At 40.5% G+C, this 24569-nt stretch overlaps 1 protein-coding gene across 1 annotated transcript in view; it reads right to left on the reverse strand.

Annotated features, from left to right (window-relative positions):
- EPB41L4A (erythrocyte membrane protein band 4.1 like 4A) overlaps positions 1-24569 on the reverse strand; it is an 89301-nt gene that overhangs the window by 34351 nt on the left and 30381 nt on the right. The window contains exons 8-12 of the mRNA XM_009648646.1: positions 23559-23647; positions 23122-23185; positions 12290-12381; positions 11152-11229; positions 7252-7364 (exon numbers count right to left, since the gene is read on the reverse strand). Coding sequence (XP_009646941.1) covers positions 7252-7364; positions 11152-11229; positions 12290-12381; positions 23122-23185; positions 23559-23647 — 436 coding nt within the window. The remainder of the gene's footprint in view (positions 1-7251; positions 7365-11151; positions 11230-12289; positions 12382-23121; positions 23186-23558; positions 23648-24569) is intronic.

Consider the following 24569-nt stretch of genomic DNA (forward strand, 5'->3'; position numbering starts at 1 on the left):
GTCCTGTCTTGTACAATACTTGCTCCTTCAAGGCACTGTTTGTTGTGCATAAGCACTAGGAAGTATTTGGAATATTCTGAAGAAGGAAACGTGGAATGAGCACAGATTCAGACAGAAAGGAAAGTTTTGGCATTCTGAATGAATACTGTATTTTATACAGTAAGAGACAACCAACTCTCCAGACTCTGAAGCACTGCACAACTGCCCATACAGTTGTTTTCTGTTTTCAAGAATGAAGCAATAGCTATGCTGCCACTATGACCTGCTTGGTTAAAAAGACAGAATTACTGAACGAAAATCTTTCTTGAATTAACATGAATAAGAAAATGATCACAAAAAGGATCCCCAATCTTCATTAAGGCCATAAAAGTCTGCTACAAAAATTCTTCCACTGATCTCTAAGAAGAGAAGGATGCCTACAGTGAAAAATCATGAGTAAATAAAGATGACAGCACATAAGAACAGGAAGCAGAAATTTCCCACCTTTAAGGAAGGTACTGGTAGTAAAATGAAACTGGAGTGAGTCGAAGTGTTAATCTACAAGGATATCTCAGGGTTTCTGACCGTATTTTTTTGCATGCAGATACATTTAGCTTGCCTTTCCTAGACCACCAAATACGTAAAATAACTCACTGTAGTTAATTTGGGCCACAGAAGTACTGAAATCAGCAAAGATACGACTTTTTCAAACAAAGGAAGTGATTTCAATACTTCACATATTACTGTGTAAGTGAGGTAGCTCCCAGTTAAGCCCCTCGGAGTGCTCCCAGCTTGATGGAGCAAAAAGAACTCGTGCTCCAAAACATGCCAGAGCTATGAAACAACTGCCAGAAAAAGAGCCCATGGTCATGTGCTATAAAAGCAATAGCTGCCTCCAGGGCTGATCTTTTGCTGTGTTTGGCGAGAGCCTTACCGTTCTGCTGACACCCAGCTGTCCCTGGGTGTCAGGCGACGGGGGAGTTACGTGACTCAGGGTCAGTCCACCTGAACGCAGGAAGCCTGTGACAAAGGCTGGTGCTGCAGAGCCTACATGGGGCACCTCAGCTTTTGGAGCAGCCAGTTCTAGTACAACCTTACTAAAGCACCAGCTCGTTCTCACTGTTGAGTTCCCTGGTTACCACTCTACTATTTTAACAAGTACCCAGTTGAGGGACAACCAAAGAAAAGACAACATACCGGTAACTATCATGCAGAGGCAGAATCCACCCAGAAATACAAAATAGGCTTCTACTGAGACAAGACCTTATATTAGCCATGTCTGACTCCACCACTGCCCACAATGAGGACCTTTGCTTTGCTTTCTGAAATAAGAAAGCTATTGCTGTACAATTCTTTTGCACAAATAACCATCTTAATTAATAGCTTTCTGTCCATGCTTATAGGAACTGTAATAATTTCTTTAAGTATGCTCCACCTCATTCTGTTCTACCAGCATACACCTCTGTATGATACAGTATCCCCAACAGAAGAGAACAGACTCCAGAAAAACTGTCCAAACACTAACCCCAGTAACTTATCTATACGACTGTTTCTTGCATACCATGGTAACAGGTCTCTCAAAAATGCCTTAGATATCCAGAAATTCTGAACATCTCACTTGTAGCAGGTTGTCTACCTTTTGTCAAATAAGTAACTGTCAGCATTCACTGGACTGAACTTTTCTAATAAGGTGAATGCACACTTCAATTCCGTTTTACAGCCATCTTGATGCTGACTTCTGCATTCAATTTAAATAGACTATTACACTTTTAAAAACTCAAATGTCCAAAACCTCAGCAGCCTAGCAAGCTAATTAGCTTGTCAAGCCTGTTTCTTATCAACTAAAGCCATTTCACTGACGTTATCTGGAAGTAGTGTTTGTGTTTAAATCTATTAATGAGAGCAGAAGATAGTGTGATCAAAAGGAAAACATACAGTACGAGCTCATGCTTTGCCCTTTGTGTTACTAACAGCCTATAAAAATGGACTTCCATATGTCTACACTAGTGTAGCTTACTATGTGATAATGTTTATTTTCCAAACTAGTTTCCGAACCTGTAGCCTCAAGGGTTTGTGCATCTCACACCACACGCATGAAATGCAGAAGCGGTCACATCCATCCTTTTACAAAACCTACATTACCTAGTTTATTTAAAATAAACTTCAAAGTGTAAAGCTCAAAGTAAATAAATAAGTAAATAGATAAAATTACCCCAGGATTCATTTTCTAAAATTTAACTTTCAAACCCAATCTCACGACCTTCTGGGAAAAGATCTGTGACTTTGAATGTGCCAGACCAACAGTTCTAGCCACCATGACGGAGGCTGGTGAAGAAGGGTAAAGACAGGCATCTCTGGTAAGACATAAGTTAGGGCAGGAACTGTGACTGCCTGTGATCGCTTAGGGACTATTACAATACAGGCAGTACTGCAATTTTAATACCCACTCCTGATACTCCACCTGGCTTTTAAAGCAGAGTGGCAGCACTTACTTTACTCTAGTTTATAAAACTACCCAGTGCGCAAGGCAGGGACAAATCAAGTCCTCAGCTACCAAACAACAACAAACCCTAAGCAATGTGTTTTCCCCTGCTGAATAAACTCAGAACCACAGCAACAGGTCTGGTCACATCAATGTTTGTCCAGAGAGGGCGTTCCCCAGGAGCCTGTCACATGTAGCCACAAGAAGAATGAATGCTTCCACCCTACACGCTGTTGCAGAAGCTGAACATTACCAGTCTTGCCCTAAACGGGTAAGACAGAATAATGAGAGATCCTGTTCCATGTCTGAGTTTATGATTTGCAACCAGAACAAGATGCAACTGTAACCTTCTCTCAGCTGAAATGAAATGGGAAGAATAAGCAAATGAAACAAGCTATGTGTATCTCACATGTAAGAGTTTACAGAACAAAACAAAAAAAAGCCCTTCTCCAACTGAACACCAACTTGAATGCCAACCTAAACACACACACACACACACACACACACACACACACACACACACACACACATAAAAACATTGATTACATACACATTGAAGGGTCCTGGTCTGATCTTTCCACTAACCCTAGAACAACCAAGATATGAAATGTATTAAGCAAGTGACAAAAGGGAGGTTACTGCCTTTAAAGCCACTGTAAACTGGATTCTAGGAAAATAACCTGCCATTCTGAAGCCAAACTGTCTACACTGTCTATCCTACCAGAGGAATCAGTCGGTGGCAGTGGCTTTTATACAAGAAAACTAGTTTCTCTCTGTTCTCGGTATCATGTGCTTCAACCTCCACTTAAAGCACAAATATTTTTACTGAAAACGTAAAAGTAAATATTTTCTATCATTGTCCTGACACCTACTCCAACTCTTAACCCAGAGTTCACCAAGTTGCTGCAGTCCTAATGACTTTAGCATACTTTAATGGACCAAGGAGACAAAGAAATATTAGTTGCTCAGCCCTGCAAAAGATAGCTGACCTCTACCTTAGGGTGACAGGAAAAAAAATACAAAAAACACATGCTATGTAACCGCTAATAACACCAGAACATGTATACAAAAAGAAGGAACAAGGGAAAACATTTTAATGAGATGCCAGAGGTCAGAGGCTTTAGCACTTCACACACACCTCTACAATGGAGGCGATGCAGACTGCACATGCTACAGCCATGCATTTGTAGCTACTGGTTCATCTAATTGGCCCCAAAACCACTCCTGTGGCTGGTCCCATTACTGGCACCAACAGATAAACAAAACAAAACCAGAATGGCTAACCGAACTGGCAGCAGAAAGGAAGGTTTGCAAGCACTTAACAATCTCAAGGAAAAAAAGTGAAGAAGCAGGTGAGGAAAGGTGCTGAACATGGAGAAGGTGGAAGGAAGATACTGCATAAGAGCTATTTGTAAGTTGCTACGGGGTTTGGGGAGAACTCTGATTTTCATTCCAAAAAGCTAAATTATAAGCCATGTCCAGCTGGATCATAATTTAAGTGGCATTTGGCAGAAAACACCTTAAGAAACATGTAACACACGTTTTCACCCTGTTTAACATGTTGCACAAGGCATATTTAATCTTATTGCACCATATTAGAAACAGAAAATTAAGAACAAAGAACTAGCCACCAATGACACCCATCAGCATAATCTCATTATGCAAAAGAATATTTATTTTAAGGAGAAATGTCACATTATTCTCTCAAACATTTCAGTCAGCAAAAGTTTTAAGTAACTGATGAGACTGTCTACACCACCAGGCTCATTTCTGAGATAAAAACTATTCTGTAGAAGTAAAATCTACATTGGATTAGCATTTTTTTAAAAAGTGATGCTTAAAATATATCAAACAGATTTGGTTTATTGTGTGAAAGGGACTTTGCAATATTCAAGAACCCATTTAGGTGAAAAGGGGTGGACTTATCCGAGTGACATGCAACTGACTGTCACATGGTGTCTGACACATGGAGAAGTACCATTAGTCTGCCTTCAGCATCCGAAAGCCCGTTGTGAATGGAGCTAAATCCAGTTGGAAGCCAGTCACAAGCGGTGTCCCCCAGGGCTCAGTTCTAGGGCCAGTCTTTTTTAATATCTTTATCAATGACCTGGATGAGGGGATTGAGTGTGCCCTCAGTAAATTTGCAGACAACACCAAACTGGGTGGTAGTCTTGATCTGCTCGAGGGAAGAGGGCTCTGCAGAGGGACCTGGACAGGCTGGATTGATGGGCCGAGGCCAACTGCATGAGGTTCAACAAGGCCAAGTGCCGGGTCCTGCACTTGGGTCACAACAACCCCACGCAACGCTACAGGCTTGGGGATGAGTGGCTGGGGAGCTGCCTGGCAGAGAGAGACCTGGGGGTACTGGTTGACAGCCAGCTGAATATGAGCCAGCAGTGTGCCCAGGTGGCCAAGAAAGCTACAAGGAAGATGTTGCATTGCTGGAACATGTCCAGAGGAGAGCCACAAAGCTGGTGAGGGGTCTGGAGCACAAGCCTGATGAGGAGCGGCTGAGGGAACTGGGGTTGTTGAGCCTGGAGAAGAGGAGGCTGAGGGGAGACCTGACCGCCCTCTACAACTGCCTGACAGGAGGCTGTAGCAAGGTGGGGGGCAGCCTCTTCTCCCTGGTCACGGGCAATAGGATGAGGGGGAATGGTCTGAAGTTGCGCCAGGGCAGGTTTAGGTTGGACATTAGGAAAAACGTCTTCACCGAAAGGGTTGTCAGGCTCTGGAATGGGCTGCCCAGGGAGGTGGTCGAGTCCCCGTCCCTGGAGTTATTTAAAAGATGGGTAGACGAGGGGCTTAGGGACATGGTTTCGTGGTGGGATGGCAGGGTTAGGTTAAAGGTTGGACTCGATGATCTTAAAGGTGTTTTCCAGCCAAAGTGATTCTAGGATTCTATGATTCTAAATCAAGAAAAAGTACTAGATGCTTATCACTGTGAATACCCAAATACAAAATGAAAAAATAAAGAGTAAAAAATATTCTTATTTGAAGGGAAAGATGGAATTTGAATGACATAGCTCTCTTCCTTTAGCCTGTATATTAAGTGGGAAATGAAACAAATTCATTTAATATAAAAACCATTTGAGGTAATACACCTACACCAGTGGAAAACGACTGCACACCTGGAACACATGGGCAATGAATTAAGTTGAATTAAAAGCAAAACAATCCAGATGGGGGATACAGATTACACAAATACATATGAGTAAGATGGTGAAAAAGCAGCCTTTTCATTTTAAAGTAATATGAAGTATTGAAATCCACCAAAACAACAAACACGCACTGCCCAGAGCTCTCTGCATCACGTCACATCAGCAGAACAGGCCATGGGAAGGTTTCAGTTCTCCTCGCAATACCAGTCAAAGAGACCGAAAAAAATCAACAAGCACAACACGCATGCCCTTGCAGCAATATAGCCTGACTTTCACTGCCTGTGCTAAGGCAAAAAGCCCTTTTTGACTAAGGGCTAAGTTTCAGCTGGCAAGTTTACCTCTGAATAGCCACAGAACTGTGTGCACAGCTGAACTGGGGACCAATGAGGTGGGAAATGCTGTTCATCTTGAACTGCTACCCTAAGAATGGGACAGGCCATCTGAGCAAAAGTCACTCCTCAGTTCAAGGGTGAACAGCTTCTTGTTCTCTTACCCACTGACCCACTGACAACTGCAGGCAGAACACAAAGATATAGGCAGAAAGCAAAGCAATCCCGCTCTTCTTACAGTTAACTGAAGAAAATAAAATTTAAAAAATAATCTGTTGTAAACTGCTTATGTTTTCCAAGGGCAATGCTTTTATTTACACTACATTTCAAGACCCACTGCAGCTAAAGGGCAGAATACACCAGCTTTGTTTCTGAGTCAGAACACGGCATCCATAATAAGCATGGGAGGTTTCCAGACGTATATACCTGCTCTCTTTTTAGAAATGGGGACTCTCAAAAGTTTTTTAATGCTGTACTAACCCATGATAAAGAGAAATCTTGTTTACATTTTAAAGCCCAGACAAGCTTTTTCTCAAACTGCTAACACACATGCATATATACTTAACTCAACTGAAGACTGCGTGAATGCTGTCATAGATGAAGCTCAGCATACACATGTAATCACATGCAGAACTGGAGCTTGACATTAGAAAAGCTTTTTGCCTCTATTACTAAATTTTCAAAAACATCCATTATTCTGGACATGACTCTTGTGATCCGTGCTTAATCTTACACATTTCCTCGAATACCTGTGAAAACTTTCAGCTTCCCCTGACGTCTTCAGCATGCAGAATGGACTTCCAGGTCACAGATCTGAAGCATGTTAAAATTGCAGAGAGCATAGCACTAACTTCTGTTCCACATAATATCAAAATAAAGAGATACTGCCCTTGAGCTGGGGCGAGGACGTATAAGAGAGACACCTTGGGTCAAGCAGCTGGAACAATGGGATACCAACCAAGACACAAAGGTATAAAATTCTTTATTGAGAGACAGGATTCTTGAAAAAAAAAATGTTCTCACTGCCTGTTTTCAAACTTCCCTTTCATACTTCACATTACACCTACAAACATGGGGTTTATCATGTTTGATCCACACCATCTCTTTTACTTACATCCACACAAAGATGGAGTTTTTAGATCCAGTTACGGTCAATTAGAAATACTGACCTAAAGCGAAAGAGAGAATCCATTCTGAGAGACCCTTGAGGACACTGAATCAGTTCTGACTCATCTCTTGAAAATGAAATGAACTGAAGACCAAAGATGACATCTGTCCACAGGCCCAGCAGAGGCAGACTTACCCGTCTGTTGTGTTCTTTTGGGGTAAGTCTTGCTGCGGCTTCTTTCAATGCACTGGTCAGGCCGCGGGAGCTGCACAGAAGGGTCTCTGGTCATTTGCAAAGACGTCCTGCCACTTGAAAACACAACCAAATCATGGGAAAACACTTGGAAAAATGATCAAAGAAACAGAGGATCTTCAGATTGAAAAAAATGCATGGTGCTTGGGCAGCGTGTTTTGTTAGCTACTCACTTCTCATCCCAGCTCTGCTTCTCCTGCAGAGTAGCACTACCCTGACTTTTGCTTTGAATCAGTCATTGGCAGAATCATCAACAGATTGTGCCAATATTGGGTATTTTCAGGAGGAGCTAAGCAACTAAAACAAAATGGTGGTTTATTAGGAAGAAGTTAAGATGTTGTGAACTTTTGTAACCTCAAATATCTAACATAAGACTTTATTAAATAATGTTATTACTTGCTCAATTCTTTCGTTAAGTTTTTATCTCAGGAAAACATGTATTTCACATTGTTCAGTTCCACTTAGTAAGGGGCTACTTCTCTGCCATGTTGAACAACAACCTAAAGGGAGTGGAAAAACCCATGCAAAGCAAACTGTAGTAAGTACTCTCACTAGCACAGGCCCAAAAGATAATAAATTGAGCAGAAGTCCCGATTTCCATTTACGGTGAGGTTCTCCCTCATTGCACAACTTAAATAAGTTATTAAGTTTAAATAAATTCTTTTATGCACATTTTATTGTTCCTCTCCATGTGCCTAAGCAGGATAAAGTGTTCATAACAAAAATGTAAAACAGACCTCATATTCCACCCCAAAACTCCGTATTTGCTTCTGGAAACTTAGTACACAAGAGAAGTAATTGCTAGTATTAACTTCTAGTTGCTTGAACACCTGCAGTTCAATGGCTTAGAAGTAAACAGGTATCATACTAGCAAGTGCCAAGCAACTATACAGTCATTATGTTTGTAGATTTTCTGAGTTACATGAATAGACTCCACTAGGATGACTGTATTTTCGCCAATAGCCCACAGGGCTAGCCAGCACTGCAGAATTTTTATCTTCTCAAAATGTGTAAAAGAATTAAAGGTCAAAAAACTCCCCAAATTCTAGCATTACATCACAGTAATTCTGGTTTTTGACATTCAGTTTGATGGGGTTTTTTGCTCCCAAATTAGCCAGAAAACACTTCTACACAACTTTTTAAGTTCAGTAACCATGCCAGTCTTGCAAATTCCAGAATCAGTTTTAACAAAACATCTGGGGATAAGACCTTCCACTCACACTAACACCTCCACATATTAACCAAAGCATCTGATCTTAAGACAAGGAAATTGCTTTCCTGAAAACTCTCTGACACCTAATGAGAAGTACCTAGAAGATTAAAAAAAAAAAAAAACACAAAGAAAAAAAAGCCAAAAGATGGTATTACATACACAGTCAAACAGTGGGATTATGGTTTCTGCTTTGAGCTAATGATGTATACAGATACACAAGACTGTCACTGCTTTTGGTGCTACAACAGGGACCAATGGCAACGAGGGAAGACAATCAAAGCTAATGGATAAGCAAAGAGAAGATTCTTGAAGTATATGAAAATACTGTTACTGCTCCTCTGAATTCCAGTGATGAGAGTTAACATGTCAAACACCAATTGATTATCACTATTATTAACACTGTATAATCAATATGGTGCAACTAGATGTCACGACCCACATTTACTAGAACATTCACTCAGGTCAGGGGGAGTCCTCAAGTATCCTTGCAGCAAAACAGGGAACACTTCATACTGGAAGGAAAATATACACTTTAATGTGTTCTAGATAAAACAAACATTATAAACATAGCTGTTAGTAAGGACCATCATCCCAGCATGGCAATCCATATCACAGATCACCCTTGAAAATTCTTAAAATAGGAAGATGAACTTAAGTGCACCACCAAGCAGACATAACTCAAACGTAGTTAACTGCTTCAAGGTATTTTTTTAAAATTGACTGGAGGGTCCTGGTAAGTACAAAGCTTTCTCCTCCCCAGCACCAGTACCCTGCTTCAATCTGCTGAAATGGTCCAGCAGAGGAAACCCTCATCTGCAGTACTCTGGCAGGAATCCACTGAACTCCTATCTAGTTTTGCAGATGGGGTTATATGGATCAGGATCCAACTAGGAACCCCAAAGGCCGTACAATCATTCCCCTATTATCTACAGTAAGAAGAAGCTGGATCATGCCAGATAATGGGATAACGCAAATAAACCGTGATTATTATTAAATTCATTGAAGAAGATGGGACAGAAACACACCAGTGATCCTGGCTGGGGTCAGTTCAGATTCAGCCACATGAGCCCAGGCTCAGCACCGTCATAGTCACCTCTCCATCAGTAACACCATCTTCACAAGCAAGATCTTACGTCCAAGGGTAACAGTTAACTATGAATTCTGCCTGACTGATGACAAGGGTAATAGAGCTAATACACTGCTGTTAGTACCTACTGCCAACACTAACTCCAATCCAGGAGCTGCTAGAGAAATGGGAGGTTATGGTTTTCTTGGTTTTAGAAGTCTTCCTAAGAGGCAGTGACAAAGAACTGCCTAACTAATGATTGTCAGCCTTACCCATTATGATCCGTGTATTTCTTGAGTGATCGTGAAAATACAGACAGGAAGAAGAGACAGACAGACAAGCCAAAAGTAAACCTAAACAAACCCAGTATATTTGCAGGCCATGGGAAAAAAGCTCTAAAATTTGCCATTATAGTCAATAAGGCCTTTTCACCCAGCAGCTTCAAAGTAACTACAAAAATTGACGAACTATTTTTACCCCCACTTGACCAACACGGAAAATGAAAATGGAAAAAGAAAGGGGCCTGGATTTCAGACATGGTTTTGATTTGCTGCCTTCCACCCTCTCTTTCAGGTTCACTGAATATGCAACTCTAACGCAATCCTAAAAATCAGACCATAAACTATTTGGCTCAAAATTGCTCAGCCAATGTGACAGAACTGGATTTAAAACAGTGGTTGCCAATTGCCAAATCAAGTGCCTTTCCACTAGAGAAAGACCCCGGCATTTCAACAAGACTTAAAAACATAAAGTCTCAATAAAACTCAGTAAAAACTACTGGGTTTCTGACATCTTACGATTTTAACTACATCCTATATTCCGCTAGTCCTTTGTGGCACAGCAGCTAGAGGATCTGAAACCCACTCTCCCTGCCACATCTTCCTCTGTATCACAGTATTACCCACCTTTATGTCACACTGTCTGCTTGGTTAACTCAGGCTACCACTGACCCTTGAATGCTCATCCAATTTCACCAGCGATTCCAGTTAGAAAAGATACCCCCATCTCCCTTCAGATCTGCCCTCATTTTTATTCTTAAATCAACAGCACTGCACCAGCAGCGCTGCTACAGGGTTAGACACAACAATTTGGATTGAGAGCCCTTGCACATAGCTCAATTGCAGCTGTAAAGACAGGCATCACATTTACAGACTTTATACAATCCCTTGCACCAACCCTTTACTAATTCCCAGGAGAAAGGTGGCAGCCAACATGCCTCCTTGTTTTGGTATTCCCCAGTTGTCAGGAAAAACATGAACATCATTTCAGGGTTTATAAGGAGATTTTGACTTAAAGCATTGTCAAGGCTGCTGTTCACTTTCACTATGGGCTACAGCAGGCCCTAGCCAACTCTGGGGATCTGGAGAATGAGAAATAACTCATTTGCCTCAAAACTGCCAGACTCCCACGGTGAGTCTGTTAAAATGGCCCTGATTCATGCTTTGTCAGCAGAACTGCTCTGAGTTATAGTCTGGGTGGAGTTTTTCTTTCACTGGAAGAAAAGAGGAGAAAAGAAGGAAGGAAGAAGGAATTAAATGAAGTTTAAACAATGAAATAAATTCACCTGTACCGATGCTTATAACCTATGGATCCAAACTTGCTGAATTTTCTTGACAGAGAGTTTGATTCATTCTCTGGCACTCTGTATAGTTTGAAAAATAAAACAACAGGGCAAGTTACTCAGGTAGGTATCTATTACAGTCCCCTTCCCAAAAAAAAGAAAAAAGAAACTTTACAAACTTTAAGTTCCAAAAAAATAATTTTCTGCTAGTTCTTCTTCATCCCTACCTCCAAGCAACCCCCCTCACGGGGGTTGAGAGCTCCACAGAGCCACATGTTTATGCCCTCCTCTTTTGACGACAAACTTCTTTATTTAGAATCATAGAATCGTAGAATGTTTTGGGTTGGAAGGGACCCCTAGAGGTCATCTAAGCCAACTCCCCTGCAGTGAGCAGGGACACCGCTAACTAGATCAGGTTGTTCAGAGCCCCGTCCAACCAACAGTAGACCAGGGTCTACTGTAAACTGCTGGCAACTGCAGCTTTCGCTTAATATTTCACAGGAGCAGGCAAGGCTGCAGGAGGGATTCTGAGCTTACTCACTTACCACACTGCTAAAGCCAGCCCCAAGCATCACATTGACCAGTTCCTAGCTAGACACCCTTCCACATTTCTGTTAAGTGTTTTTGCAAAAGTGAAAGGAGGTATTTTGAGAGGTGTAATATTGGAAACATCTTATACACTTCAATAAGTAAGCAAAACATTATGGAAATTCAGTGAGGCTATCAAACCCCAAAATTTCTGTGCCTTGTAGGAAATAGCAATGCCCGAAATCCAAAGGCCTCGCTCAAGTCAATACTGCTACAGAAAATTTGATGGTTAAATATGTAAAAATGTATATGGCAGCTTAAATCCTGCCATACACATTTGTGGATTCTTCTGTTAAAGCCTATGTCAGGCAACCTGAGATACTGTTTCAAAAAGGCTTCTAAGACAGAAGAAACTACCAAACTACCCAATTTTAAAATTCTTGTTTCATGTTATCGTAAGAAAAGGGAAGGCATGAGCATTCTATAACCAAGAGCAAAAATGTGTTTCCAGGCAGAAAGCCTGTGCTACACCACTATGTAGGTATAGAAAGGTTCTTACCCAACATAGTCTCCCTCCTTTTGGGGACAAAACCACAACTTCTGCATCACTCACCTGAAAAATGTATGATGTTCTACACAGCATTTCCAGAGATGTTTGCACGTGATCTTGTTACGTGCTTCAAAAAAGAAGGAAGTTTCATTGCACTAAAACCAAAACAGATAAATACTGTTATGAGGGATTCTGACAGTGATGTGAATCTTCATTTACTGAACACAAGAACCAACTGTCTCATATCCATACACATAAGAAAAGATATCAGTATGAAGAAAAGCAGGCTCTGCAATTCTGTAGAATTCTTCATTTAAAAGCAGTTTTCTTTTTGGTTTCTCATTGCCTGAAATAAGTATTTAAAGAATCAATTCCTTAGATAAGAAAAATGGAAGAGGAAGATTATTGAAACGCTTCTGTTCCTTCACGCTTGTTCATAGGGATCAGCTTTCTTCCTAATTAAAAAGCACAACTTTTTTTCAAGTAGTATGTTTCTGATGTTTTCTGAAACTGCACTTTGAATGTAAAGCAAAAATATATTCTCAAACCTCTGTTTTAACAGTACACAAAAAGGCAAGAATAAGTGAAAGAAAGAAACTCAAGATTTGTGACAAACTACTATGAAGCAACAACACAGAGAGAAAAATGCACAAAACATATATGCAAAGAAGAACTGAGGTAAAACTGGAAATAAAAAATATGAGAGGAAGGAAAGATTTAAAAAAAAAAATAGTTAACTTCAGAATAATTCAAAATACTAGGAAAAAGGTCAACGGTAAAAGCCATAAAATCCACCTTAAAAACTGTTAAGGAAGACAACAAAAAAAAGAATATTCAAAGCTTAAAACCTAATCACTGGAAATTGGCAGTCAGTACAGTAGGCATGAGAAAAAAGCAGGGAGAGATGAAAGAGAAGTCAGACATATACAAACTATAAAATATATCCAACAGACAAGATGAAGCAACAGACACATCACACTGCTCATTTCCAACAAACTAAACATTCAAATATGTTCACATAAAATACACTCCCATATATCTGTCACTCAGCAAACTTAAGTGGTCCATTTTGTATCTGTGATCTGCACAAAGAATGAGCAGTCCCACTGACTTCAGTGTGAATCCTCAGCGTGGTACGATACCACCTTATGAAGTACAAAGGGGCTGTGATTCATAGCACTTTCAGCAGCTGATTTTAGGAAATGGATGGATGCCCTTGCGTTAGCTAAACTTCTGCAGCACGATAATACATAGGTAAAGAGTTCTGGCACGTTTCTCCCACTCTTCATTTAATGATGTATGGTGACCTGCAAGCACCTTGTAAACTGTGAACTAATTCAGTATGTTCTCTAGAATTCAGAATTTCACCTCTAACAAAACCCAATTATATCCTTATTAACAGCTGTCAGGCAGCCTCACAAAATTACAAATTACCTGCTCAAGCAGCCTTTCCTCCACCTTGAAACAAATAACAGTAAAAATGACAGAACTTTGCACCTGTGGTTAGAATAATTGAGATTTCATTCCCTGACAAAAACCAAACAAAACAAAAACAAAAAAACAACAACATAGGAGACATACACATGAGCTTATTTTCTCCAATGGATTATTTTAGTTAGTTTAATGGCTGGCTGGAACAGTGCCATGGAATAGCCAAAGAATTAAAATCATCCTCCAGTCTTGTCCCCAAAAACACATTTACCTCTCTAGGGCATTACAGCAAGAAAGAGGAATACAGTAAGACATACAGCCACTGAGAATACTGAAAACTAGGATTTATCTGAGATTGCTATGCATAGCATAAAATTATTATGTAGTAGATTAGTCCCATAAATATATTCCTACAGTTCCTTAAAATACAATTTTGGGCTTGATAGGAATCTTTATTTCTCTGCAGGACTCACAAAGGGGTTAACTTGGAGCAAAATTAAGTTCAATTTATAAAAAGTAAAACCAGAATCTTAAAAACCAAAGCTCTTCTAAAAGAGAAAAAAAATATATCTAAGTAACTGGGGGTGGGGGTGGGTGTGTGTGGAAAGCACCCTGGAGAATCTTGAAGATTTCCGAGGAGGAAAATCTATTTATACTAGAATTTTCAAAAGCAACCATAGACTTATAGAATCATTTAGGTTGGAAAAGACCTTTAAGACCATCGAGTCCAACTCTTAACCTAACACTACGAAGTCCACTGCTAAACCATGTCCCTAAGCACCTTGTCTGCCTGTCTTTTAAATAACTCCAGGGATGGGGACTCTGCCACTTCCCTGGGCAGCCCATTCCAGAGCCAGACAACCCTGTAAAGAAATTTTTCCTAATGTCCAATCTAAACCTCCCCTGGCACAATTTGAGGCCATTTTTCCTCGTCCTATCACCCATTACCAGGGAGAAGAGGCCGACCCCCACCTCGCTACAGCCTCCTGTCAGGCAGTTTAGAGGGTGATAAGGTCTCCCCTCAGCCTCCTCTTCTCCAGGCTGAACAACCCCAGTTCCCTCAGCCGTTCCTCATCAGACTTCTGCTCCAGACCCCTCACCAGCTTTGTTGCTCTCCTTTGGATGCGCTCCAGCAACAAAATGTAGTGGGGTTGTTGTGACCCAAGTGCAGGACCTGACACTCAGACTTGTTGAATCTCAGACAACTGGCCTTGGCCCATTGATCCAGCCTGTCCATATCACCCTGTAGATCCTTCCTACCCTCAGGCAGATCAACACTCCCACCCAACCTGGTGTCACCTGCAAACTTACTGAGGGTGCACTCGATCCCCTCATCCAGATCATTGATAAAGACATTAAATAGAACTGACCTCAATACTGAGCCATACTGCTCTCACTCCTCTGGCAACCAGAAACAAAAGTCTACCCTCTGAAAGATCATACTGCATTTTTACGTTTTTGAAGTTTTAAAGAAGACACATCAAGGGGTACTTTTCATTTGCTTATTTTACACATAACAGAAACGTAGCTTCAGATTTTATGATTTAACTTACATTACTATTTCTAGATCAGACTGTCATCTGATGTGATTTCATATAAACCCACACAACTATAGTCACCAGTGCATTTTTAAATAATAATATCAGATCAGGCCTGTGGTATTGCAAACTTCATGCAATATGATGAGTCAGTTTAACTTCTGTTAGGAAAGAACTCAGTGACTCACTTTTAATATGCAGGATCTTGCTCCTTCTTTGTCCACTCCTAAATTTTACTTATACGCAAAGAATCCTCTGCTGCACTTAAATTTATTTAATTACATAATCTCAGAGGAGAGAGTTTGTGGGTTGGGGGAAGGGAGGGAAGGAGAGAAGCCAGGGGTGTTGGGGTTTTTTTAAGAGACTTTTTAAAATAAGGTATTACTGCCATATCTTATCATTAGCCCATTTTGAATGCCACTGGAATTCGAGGAAAGATTCCTATCGGTGAAAAGGTTCTACTTGTCCACCATTTCTTGTTTTTTAAGTTTTAGAATTTTCCCATATACAGAACAAAACAGCATATAATACATGAAAATCAGTAAGTGACTAAAAGAGGGACAGTATAGCAACATCACCATACAATTCGAAGATCTGACCAGCAAACATTACTGATCCTATCATTTGAAGGCATTATTTTCTAAGGTGGAACAAAGCTCATCTCAGCTAGTAAGAAAAAAAAAGTTGTGATTCACTACATGCTGAAACATCTATACTTTGTATGCAGCAATCAAAGGCACTTGGGAAAAAACAGCATAACCCCATAGATCCAATTTATCAACAAGTTATGGAATTCAGATCTGGAAAAGGGAACAACTGCCTAAAAATCAGAGGACAGACCAACAAGCTTTCTGACAACATGCTGAGGTCTATTTATTTGAATTTGAAGGAAAAGCACGTCTGAAAACTACTGCCTCAGAATGGATGCTTGTAATAAGTCAACTAGAATTGTTAAATTTTACTAAAGAGAGAGAAAGAAAGCCTAAAACATTCATCTCCAAGGTCTTTCACCAACACAGAGGAGACAATTCATGATTATTTTACCATTTTTCACCTTTTCTGCGAAAGATTCAGTAACTTACTGCAACTAAGTCCAATATGACACTGCATACAGCATATCTAGGTTTAGGACTCCCTCCATTTACTTTTTAAGACTCTTTAAGGCTTGCAAGAGTGATTACCCTCACAATTTATAAACGTGTATATAAAAATTAAGCAGTACTTAAGGGATTAATATCTTCCATGTTTAAACTTTCCCCCCTAAGGGAATAAATTGATTTGTATAGGTAAAGCAAGGATGACCTTACCTGTTAACACCATGAACTTTTGTTTCCAATAAAAGGCAAAATCTTTAGCATCTTGAACAATTGTAATTTCTTACAGGTAGCAAGAGTTAGCTGAGGTTTTTTGCTTATTATTCTTGCATATCTGAACCGACAGAAACAAAGACCTATTGTACTTTTGCTAATGATTTATAGGAAATGACAATTCCAGACTCATTCAGCATTGTTTGGTGCCTCACGAGCTACTCCCTACTATTCATCCTGTAGCTTTTGGAGTCCCCAGCATACTAAAGGTGAGGCACCGTAAACTGTTGATGGCTCACTGCTTCCAGAGTAGGCCTGGTCATCTGCACGCTCTGAAGAGCTCCTCTCTCCTTGGAACCAGCTTTGGTCTTTGTCTACTCTTTCAGGAAGCCAGCTGTGCTCACTGAACAAGCAGAAAAATTGCTTATTTTTGTACAGTGATTTTTGATCACATCTGTGATTTGCACCAACAAGGGAGGGGGCAGGACCACATGGCTGGGGGCCGCAAAAAGGGTTGTTGAGCAATTTGATTACCTTCTCCTAATCCTGAAAAAGGCAAGACACTAAAAAACTGTGAGGACCAACATAAAACATTCCTCTCCTTTCAAATGCTTTACAAGCTTGTCCTGCAGTCTCCAAAACATGCTGGAGCTCATACTGCTATAGCCTCACCACCATTTTTACCTGTGGGAGGAGAGAGAGACTAGCGCAGGGGATGCAGATAGCTTGACTATAGCGTGAGCTTATAAATAGACGGGCACTCAAACATGTAGCCACTAGCCCGTACCTGTTCTATGCTGCCTCTCAAATCAGCCAGAAGACTGATCTGGCAGGGCCTTTGAGATCTCCACTAAACAGATGGTAACTGGCACAGCGCACCACTGTAACACCCACGCGCACACACACACTTAAGTGAAAGACTGAAAGCACATTACTAATGCCTTCAAAGGAGACAAGTCAGAAGGGTCATTGCTCTGCCTAACCACAAAATGCCTCTGGAACTGCTGGAGCTGACACGCTCATTCAGGAGTGCCCACGCTGCCCTCCACAAGCAGCTCCCAGCTTGCTCTGCCACGCCAGCGTGATTACACAGCTTTCAGGCTCAGAGCTGCTTTGCACCCAGCTAGCTCCGTGCCCGGACAGGGCAAGCTCAAGTCTGCCTGGAAGAGGAAAAAAAAAAAACAAACCACACTTAAAATGACAGTTCTTCCCTCTGGGGGCCAGAAGATCCCTTGTTGGCAAAGAAGAGGGCCACTGTCAGTAGACTTGCTCCGTGCCATGGAGCACTGCACCCATCCACAAAAAAACGTTTTGAAAACCTATGATTCAGAGCAGGCTTTAGCTGCTGTAATTTATGACAAGACATATGTCAGTTCCCACCAATCCAGGCTCAGAAACCGAGCAAGAAGAAAAACCCAAACCCAAAACCACAGCAGGAACCCTGCCAGCACACACACCGCTGTTCCTTGTCACACTCAATATTAATATGGCATAAGAAGGGATCTTGCCCCATTACAGAGCACACTGCATGTACATGTAATACACACGCAGGTACATGTAACAGAAATATTAACACTAGCTCTGAAGCTACTGCTTCCCGACATTATTCTTTGCCAGGTTAGGCACATACCTGGATACTATCAATTGTTAACTCCAATAGGAAATATTCTGTCTTTATACATTTACATAATGCATACCAATCACAGCTTATGTAACAGACAACGTATGATTACTGGTTACACAAGGTCAATCTTTAAGAACATTATACAAGGTCAGGAATTAAAATTAATAATGCTGTGCCAGTTTGCATAAAGCATATAAGAATTGAAACAAACATATCTCAGCCTCATATTATGCCAATTAGAAAAAAAGACTAAAGAAGAAGGTACAGAAAAAAGCTGACAGTAGCGCCTTAGTGGCAATGGATTTGAGTTTATGCAGGAATTTTAATCCTAGTTCTCCTCCAAAAATGTTAATTCTGAAGATTTTGCTATCAAGCCCTGAACCAATCTTATAATCCTTCTATGATGGCTCAGAAAGTGGTTGAGAAAAGGCAAGAAAAACCCCAACCAACCAAAACAAGCCCAAACCGTCCTGTATGATGATATATTAACACTGCTGTGCTTGTTCACCTCCACTCTCCACTACTACTCTGGCTTAAGTGGGTGTAAATGCAAATGATACAGAAATCATTTGTAATTCTTAAACCATAATAAAGATCAAAATGGTATTTTTGTCTGGAACTGAAACCTAAGCTAAATTGGACTTCAGAATGGGAGGAACATCTCTTCAAACCCTGTCCAATCTTCCCAAGAAACTGTGAGAGGAATAAATCAAACTAAAAGTTCCTGCCTAGAACTTGTAATTCAAGATGGAATATAGTGTGTGACAGGGCAGGAAGGGGTACAGCTGAACCACCTTATTAATGTAATTACTTTTCAGATTTTTGACACTTACAAAAAGATTTTTAAAAAAAAAGCACATTTCCAGGGTTTTCTGAGGCTATTTCAAAGAACATAAAAATCTTGCATTTAGATAAGTTTCAGCCATCAGAATGGAGAGCATTTATGCACTTTGGAATTGCCCTGAACTTCCTCTATCGTGCATGATTGGTTGGTGTTGCTCCTGAAGACAGTCTTTACCAACTCCACCTTATGAATTCAGCTGAGCTGGGCCTCTTCATCTGACTAAGCAAGACTGCAGAGGAAGGCATGTCTTGAAAACGTGTAAATCGTTTTTAATTGCACAGTTTGGGGGGTTGTTCTGACTTGAAAGCACCCAAATTTCAAAATCCCTCAAAACAAAAATTTCAGACTTCCAGAAGCCCCTTCTCTTACAGCAAAAAATAGTGAAAGCAAGTGTTTTGCACCTTCAACACTTTCTGGTTTGGTGAAAGACAAACATTAAAAGTAACAACCTCTGTGAAGGAGTGAAATCATTCACCTGCATGTTCAGACACAGTGCAACCAAAGCAAAAGGCACTTTTTCAGAAAACAGCATGGGGTTGTGGGGAACAGCACAGAAGTACTTGGTACCTACAGGCAAAAAAACTCCACATCTCCCACTCCTGCATATTATTACATTTACGTTCCCAGCCTACACAGTCCATCAAAGCATGTTTTTCTCTATTTTCTTTCATGTCCTTAGTTGAGAGAGAAACCCAGGAAGCAAGCTGTGTCCGTCACGCAGGGAAAGCACAGGAGGTGTGCTGCCCCCCCCTTCCATTACCCACTTCCACACGGTCCATCCTCTGTGATGAGGCTCTGTTTTGCTGCACTGGGAGCCACGGAGGGCGGGGGGGGATGCTGGGGGAAGGGCCTTTGGCAGCCACCTGTATTGCTGGATCCTTTCCAGCAAGGTTGCTGAACAGACATCTATGCTACCAGGAATTGTGCACAGGCATCAGATGGATCTCTTGGTTTTCTTAAAGGAACCCGCACGAAAATACACTTTTCTCATTTTCAAACTTTCTTTGCAATTGTTTGTTGTGTTCAGGGAATCCTTCTGTGCAGTCCTCGCAGGGGAAGGGTTCCTACTTTCATGCTGATACTCGGTGGTTTCACAGGAAGCCTAACATGTTTCTGGCTCAGAATTCACAGCATGGGTCCACTCGGGGGACAATGAAACACTGATTCAATGATTAACACCACTGGAAAAGAGTTTCTGTCAGCTGATCCAGGTCATTAGTCTACCGTGTCAGGGTAAGTCACAGATGGCCAAATATTAAGGGCAGTATTTTGTTTATGGAGGGGCAATAGCAACAGCCTTAGGGACAAAACAATGCGGGCAAAGTAGTGAAAGATAAAACAAAAATGCCCATGGTCATGCTTGCACACAATAGCAACAGGTAAATATACAGGAAATGTTCTCATGGAAGAGAGATGAAGAAGTATAAGAGATTACACTACAAAACAGGAAAGGTGAATCACCTTTATTCTAGGACAGTAAGCATAAATATCTTCTGCTCAGTAAGTCATCAAGTTTATGAAAAGTGAGACAACACAAAAACAAACTCAGCAGCCATAAATACGGCTGACGCAGATGCCCCCCAGTGTATTTTTCAGGGACCCTAAGGACATACACCTGTACATTTAGGCTGCCATGTCTGCCACCTGACAAGGAGATCAGGATGCCCACTTCCACCCCTTCAGTGGTAAGTACACATTCACAGTCTTTCAGTAGGTTTGAAAAAAATCCCAAATTTGCTGAAAGGGAGAGCAAAGAAGTTACCATAAGTAACCCCATGGGGGGGAAGAGCAACACTTCATGGCTACTAAAAGCAGTGACGGCTTCCTCCTGACGAGCAGATGTACCTGTGAAAGGTGCCCGTTAGCGTGAGCAAGGGCGGCTGGTGTGTGGAAACATAAGCCAAAATCCAGCTTGCACAGAGTTTTCACTACAACATGGAAAACGTGATTCACTCAAACCACTCAACAGACTCAGAAATAATCTGCTCTTCTTATTACATGACACTAACTCCTCCCCTTATGTGCCATAAAGTTCTGCCTAAAACACAGGAAAGTCTCCATCATTTCTTCACTTCCTGAGTCTTTTCTGGCATTCTCTCCAACTAACTGGAAACACATAACACGTTCCAGACTTGGTATACCACACCTGAAACAAGGGAAGTATTAATTCCCTGGGCCGTAAAGTGATATCCCAGGAGGAAGGATGAAGTAAAAATGGCACATTTACTCTCCTATCATATACTGCAAACTCATGTCCCACATGGAAGGACAAAGTGATACCATTTATTCCAAAAAAGACAGGAATAAAAGAAATTTAAGTTTTCAAGGAGTATTGGAACATACAATTGTATAAATACAGTGATGAGCTTTTCATCCTCTGCGTGCAGAACAGCATAAATTGTTATGACAGCTTTAATCCAGAGACTAAAGCTACTGTTTACTTACAATACAATACATAATTTTGTTCGAAGTAACACCACTATCGTGTTTAAAAAAAAAGGGAGAGGAAGATTTTTCTGGGCAATTTTGGCCTTTCCTGATCTTGGTAGGATATGAAGCCCTGTAGAAACACTTCAAATGAGTATTAGTTGCAAAGGAGATTTTAATGATGGTACACGCCCTTGTACTTACTGTTCTCCTGAACAATTTCCTAAAAGTACCTGTCGAGACTTGAAATTACCAAGTGCGGTCTAACTGTTTGCCTTACGATCACAATAGTAAGTGTTCCCCAGCCGTCAACATTCACAGTCTCAACTTAAGCACATTTTCCAAAGCTTCCAGGTTTTCTGCTCAGCATGATAAGCCTTTTTAACTCCACATGGTTCAGAGAAAAATTATACATATGTGGCATCAAACAGAAACTACAGCATCACTTCAATGCAATTCACTCTAAGTCAAACTCAGACTTGTTTAAACATGAACAGGCATTCATCCTTCACACAAAACATTGAGAAAAGTTTTCCCAACCTTCCCCCAGCCCTCAAACAACTCTCTAATTTCAATGAAAACACCATCAAAAATAAAATTCTCATAGATCACCACACCAACTAGAAACAAACCACTTGGGAGTAACAAAAGCAAAACTTGCCAATACATTTGCAGAGGCAGAAGAAACGCTGTCCACAACAGAACCAAGACAACCAGTCCGGGGTACACTTACATTTCCCAGAATGTACCAAACATACCGAATTGCCTCATGGAAAAATCATGGGTGAGGCTAACAACCACTACATAGATGAATGAAGAGACGTAGATAATCAGAAAAGGGGAATACTGCCAGCAGGTTAATACTTCTTCAAAACTACAAACTTTCAGTCCTGATATTCCAAAGAGACCTACAAAGTATTTTCAAAAAATAACTCAGCAAACTAAACTCATAACTCAACCAGATACCAAAAATCACAGACTGGCTACAGCTATTTGGTTTTTTACACTTCATAACTTTCTCCCCTCCACCCCAGCCCCACATGCTTCATAGGTGATAAATATCTTTCTCCTTTTTCCACTGACTCTATCTTAAAACCACTTCTCTTGCTATCAACCTGCTATCCTTGCTCCACTGGAACCAACGCTTTTTTCTCTCAGATGATCTAATAGCACAAAGAACTTAAACTCTGACAAATGGGTTTCAAGCTGCATTATGTGGCTGCTCTGTTCCCAAGCTACAAAATTGCTTATGCCTCACAGCTTTGTGAGTTCTTCTCCATCCACATTTTGGTTAATATTAGCTTTTCCCTGTAGCCTAGATTCAGCCTAGTTTAAAAGCACTATGTAACACCATAAACAAGGCATTGCATGAGTAGGCTACTCTAATTTACAGAGCATGATATAAAATTATAAAGGTTTGTTATAAAATTCCTACTTCAGTACTGTTCTGCTGAAGTTCTCTCCCCTTGTCTGCAAAATGCAGACGGAAAATCTTTCTTCATCCTCTTTCATTAATAAAACTGCAAGCACTATCAGGAGCATACTACACTTGAGGATAAGGTAATTTTCTTGCAGTAACGATAAAATTAATTTCACTTTGATGGTTTCTTGCAGTAAATTTCAATAAAATAAATTAGACTTTGATGGACACACAAAATTTCCCACTTCATTAGGCCTGATATTACTTTTCTTTCTTTTTCTTTCAGGCTTAGATAAAAACTTACATCTTTTCCCAGGACTCTAAGTTCAAACTGTGTTTCCTTGAAGTGAACTTTTGTAATTCTAGGCCTGCAAGATTGGAAAAAAAGACAGACAGATCTTTATTAGACTTCAATTTCATGCATAATGAAATATAAAGTTGTAAAAATTTACATACAAAGACAGAAAGGGATTCTCAGGTAGATTTTTTTTTCTCAGGTATGCACCAGGTCTCTACAGAAAATTAGCAGTATTTAAACATTTCAGCATGACTATGGTAAAGGTGAACTATTTTCTTCAATACTTGCATTATCAAAGAACTACAAATCTGTATAATCCAGACAAAGATTAGGAATTCCAACCATCCTCTTTTTTTATAGATACAATTAACCTTTCACATAGATATCACAAATCACACATTGTTACTGCTTTAGCACAGACTGCACATTTAAATTATACATACCAGAAATATTTTCCTACTTGTTTTTTATTCTTGTAGACAACAACTCCTATGGGTGTTAATCCCAAAAAATACTCAGATTTGTTTTCGCCCTAGAAAATAAGAATGCATGTAATTCGTACAGTTGCAAGTTGTACCACTGTAGCAGTGAGGTCTAGTGAGGAAGTCAGCCTGATGGCTGATGTGAAAATCTGTGCAAATGGCAAAATAGTACTTGTTTTACCAACAAAAACTCCTGCACAAAAAACTGTAGGCATAGCGGCAAAGAGGCAAGAAAGAATGGCAGCGGGGGAAAGAATGGGAGATGCCACATGCCATGGTGAAAAATAACTTTTTTTTTTTAAGGAATTACTTTCAGCTATTTGGCAAATGGCCAAAACTCAGAAACAAAACTCTTTATTCAGGCATGAATGCAACAGACATCCGAACTTCCAGCTGAAGGTAAATAGTGATTTTCTGACCTATTCTACTATAATGTAACCTCACTGCTGCCAAGCTCCAAACCAGCAGAGCACAAACCGCAAAAAAGGCCAACTGCAAGATGGACTGACTGTCAGAAGTGTCCTTCCATGTGACTACTGATGTGAGAAAGCTCAAGCACACCTCCATGGGCTCTGCCTGTGCTCCTCAGTGAGCTATCTACTAAAGGCAACTTTACTTTTAATAGGACCAAGCAAGGAAAAGAACTACCTCTCTTCATGTGTGCAGCTTCAGCCTGAAACGAAGAGAGGCTTCTGTTGCTGTTGCAATATAAATAGAAACGATAATATTTATGGGTTAGACTTAGGCATATTACAGTTCACCCCTGATTACCAAGGCAGGGATCTCATTGCACAGCAAAAGCAAGCTAAGAGGAAAAAAAAAATTCCAGGCTCTGCTAATTTAATATGATTTTGTTGGATCATGTTGAATCTTGTTCCAGTAACTGCCCCAGCTTTCTATGAGTGGGAGGGGCACAGAGCACGGGATATGAATACAATTAAGCCACAGGGTGCATTAAAAAATGCTTCATTT

This window comes from Egretta garzetta, unplaced genomic scaffold (assembly GCF_000687185.1).
Source record: "Egretta garzetta isolate BGI_Z169 unplaced genomic scaffold, ASM68718v1 scaffold271, whole genome shotgun sequence".
In the NCBI taxonomy this organism is placed as follows: domain Eukaryota; kingdom Metazoa; phylum Chordata; class Aves; order Pelecaniformes; family Ardeidae; genus Egretta; species Egretta garzetta.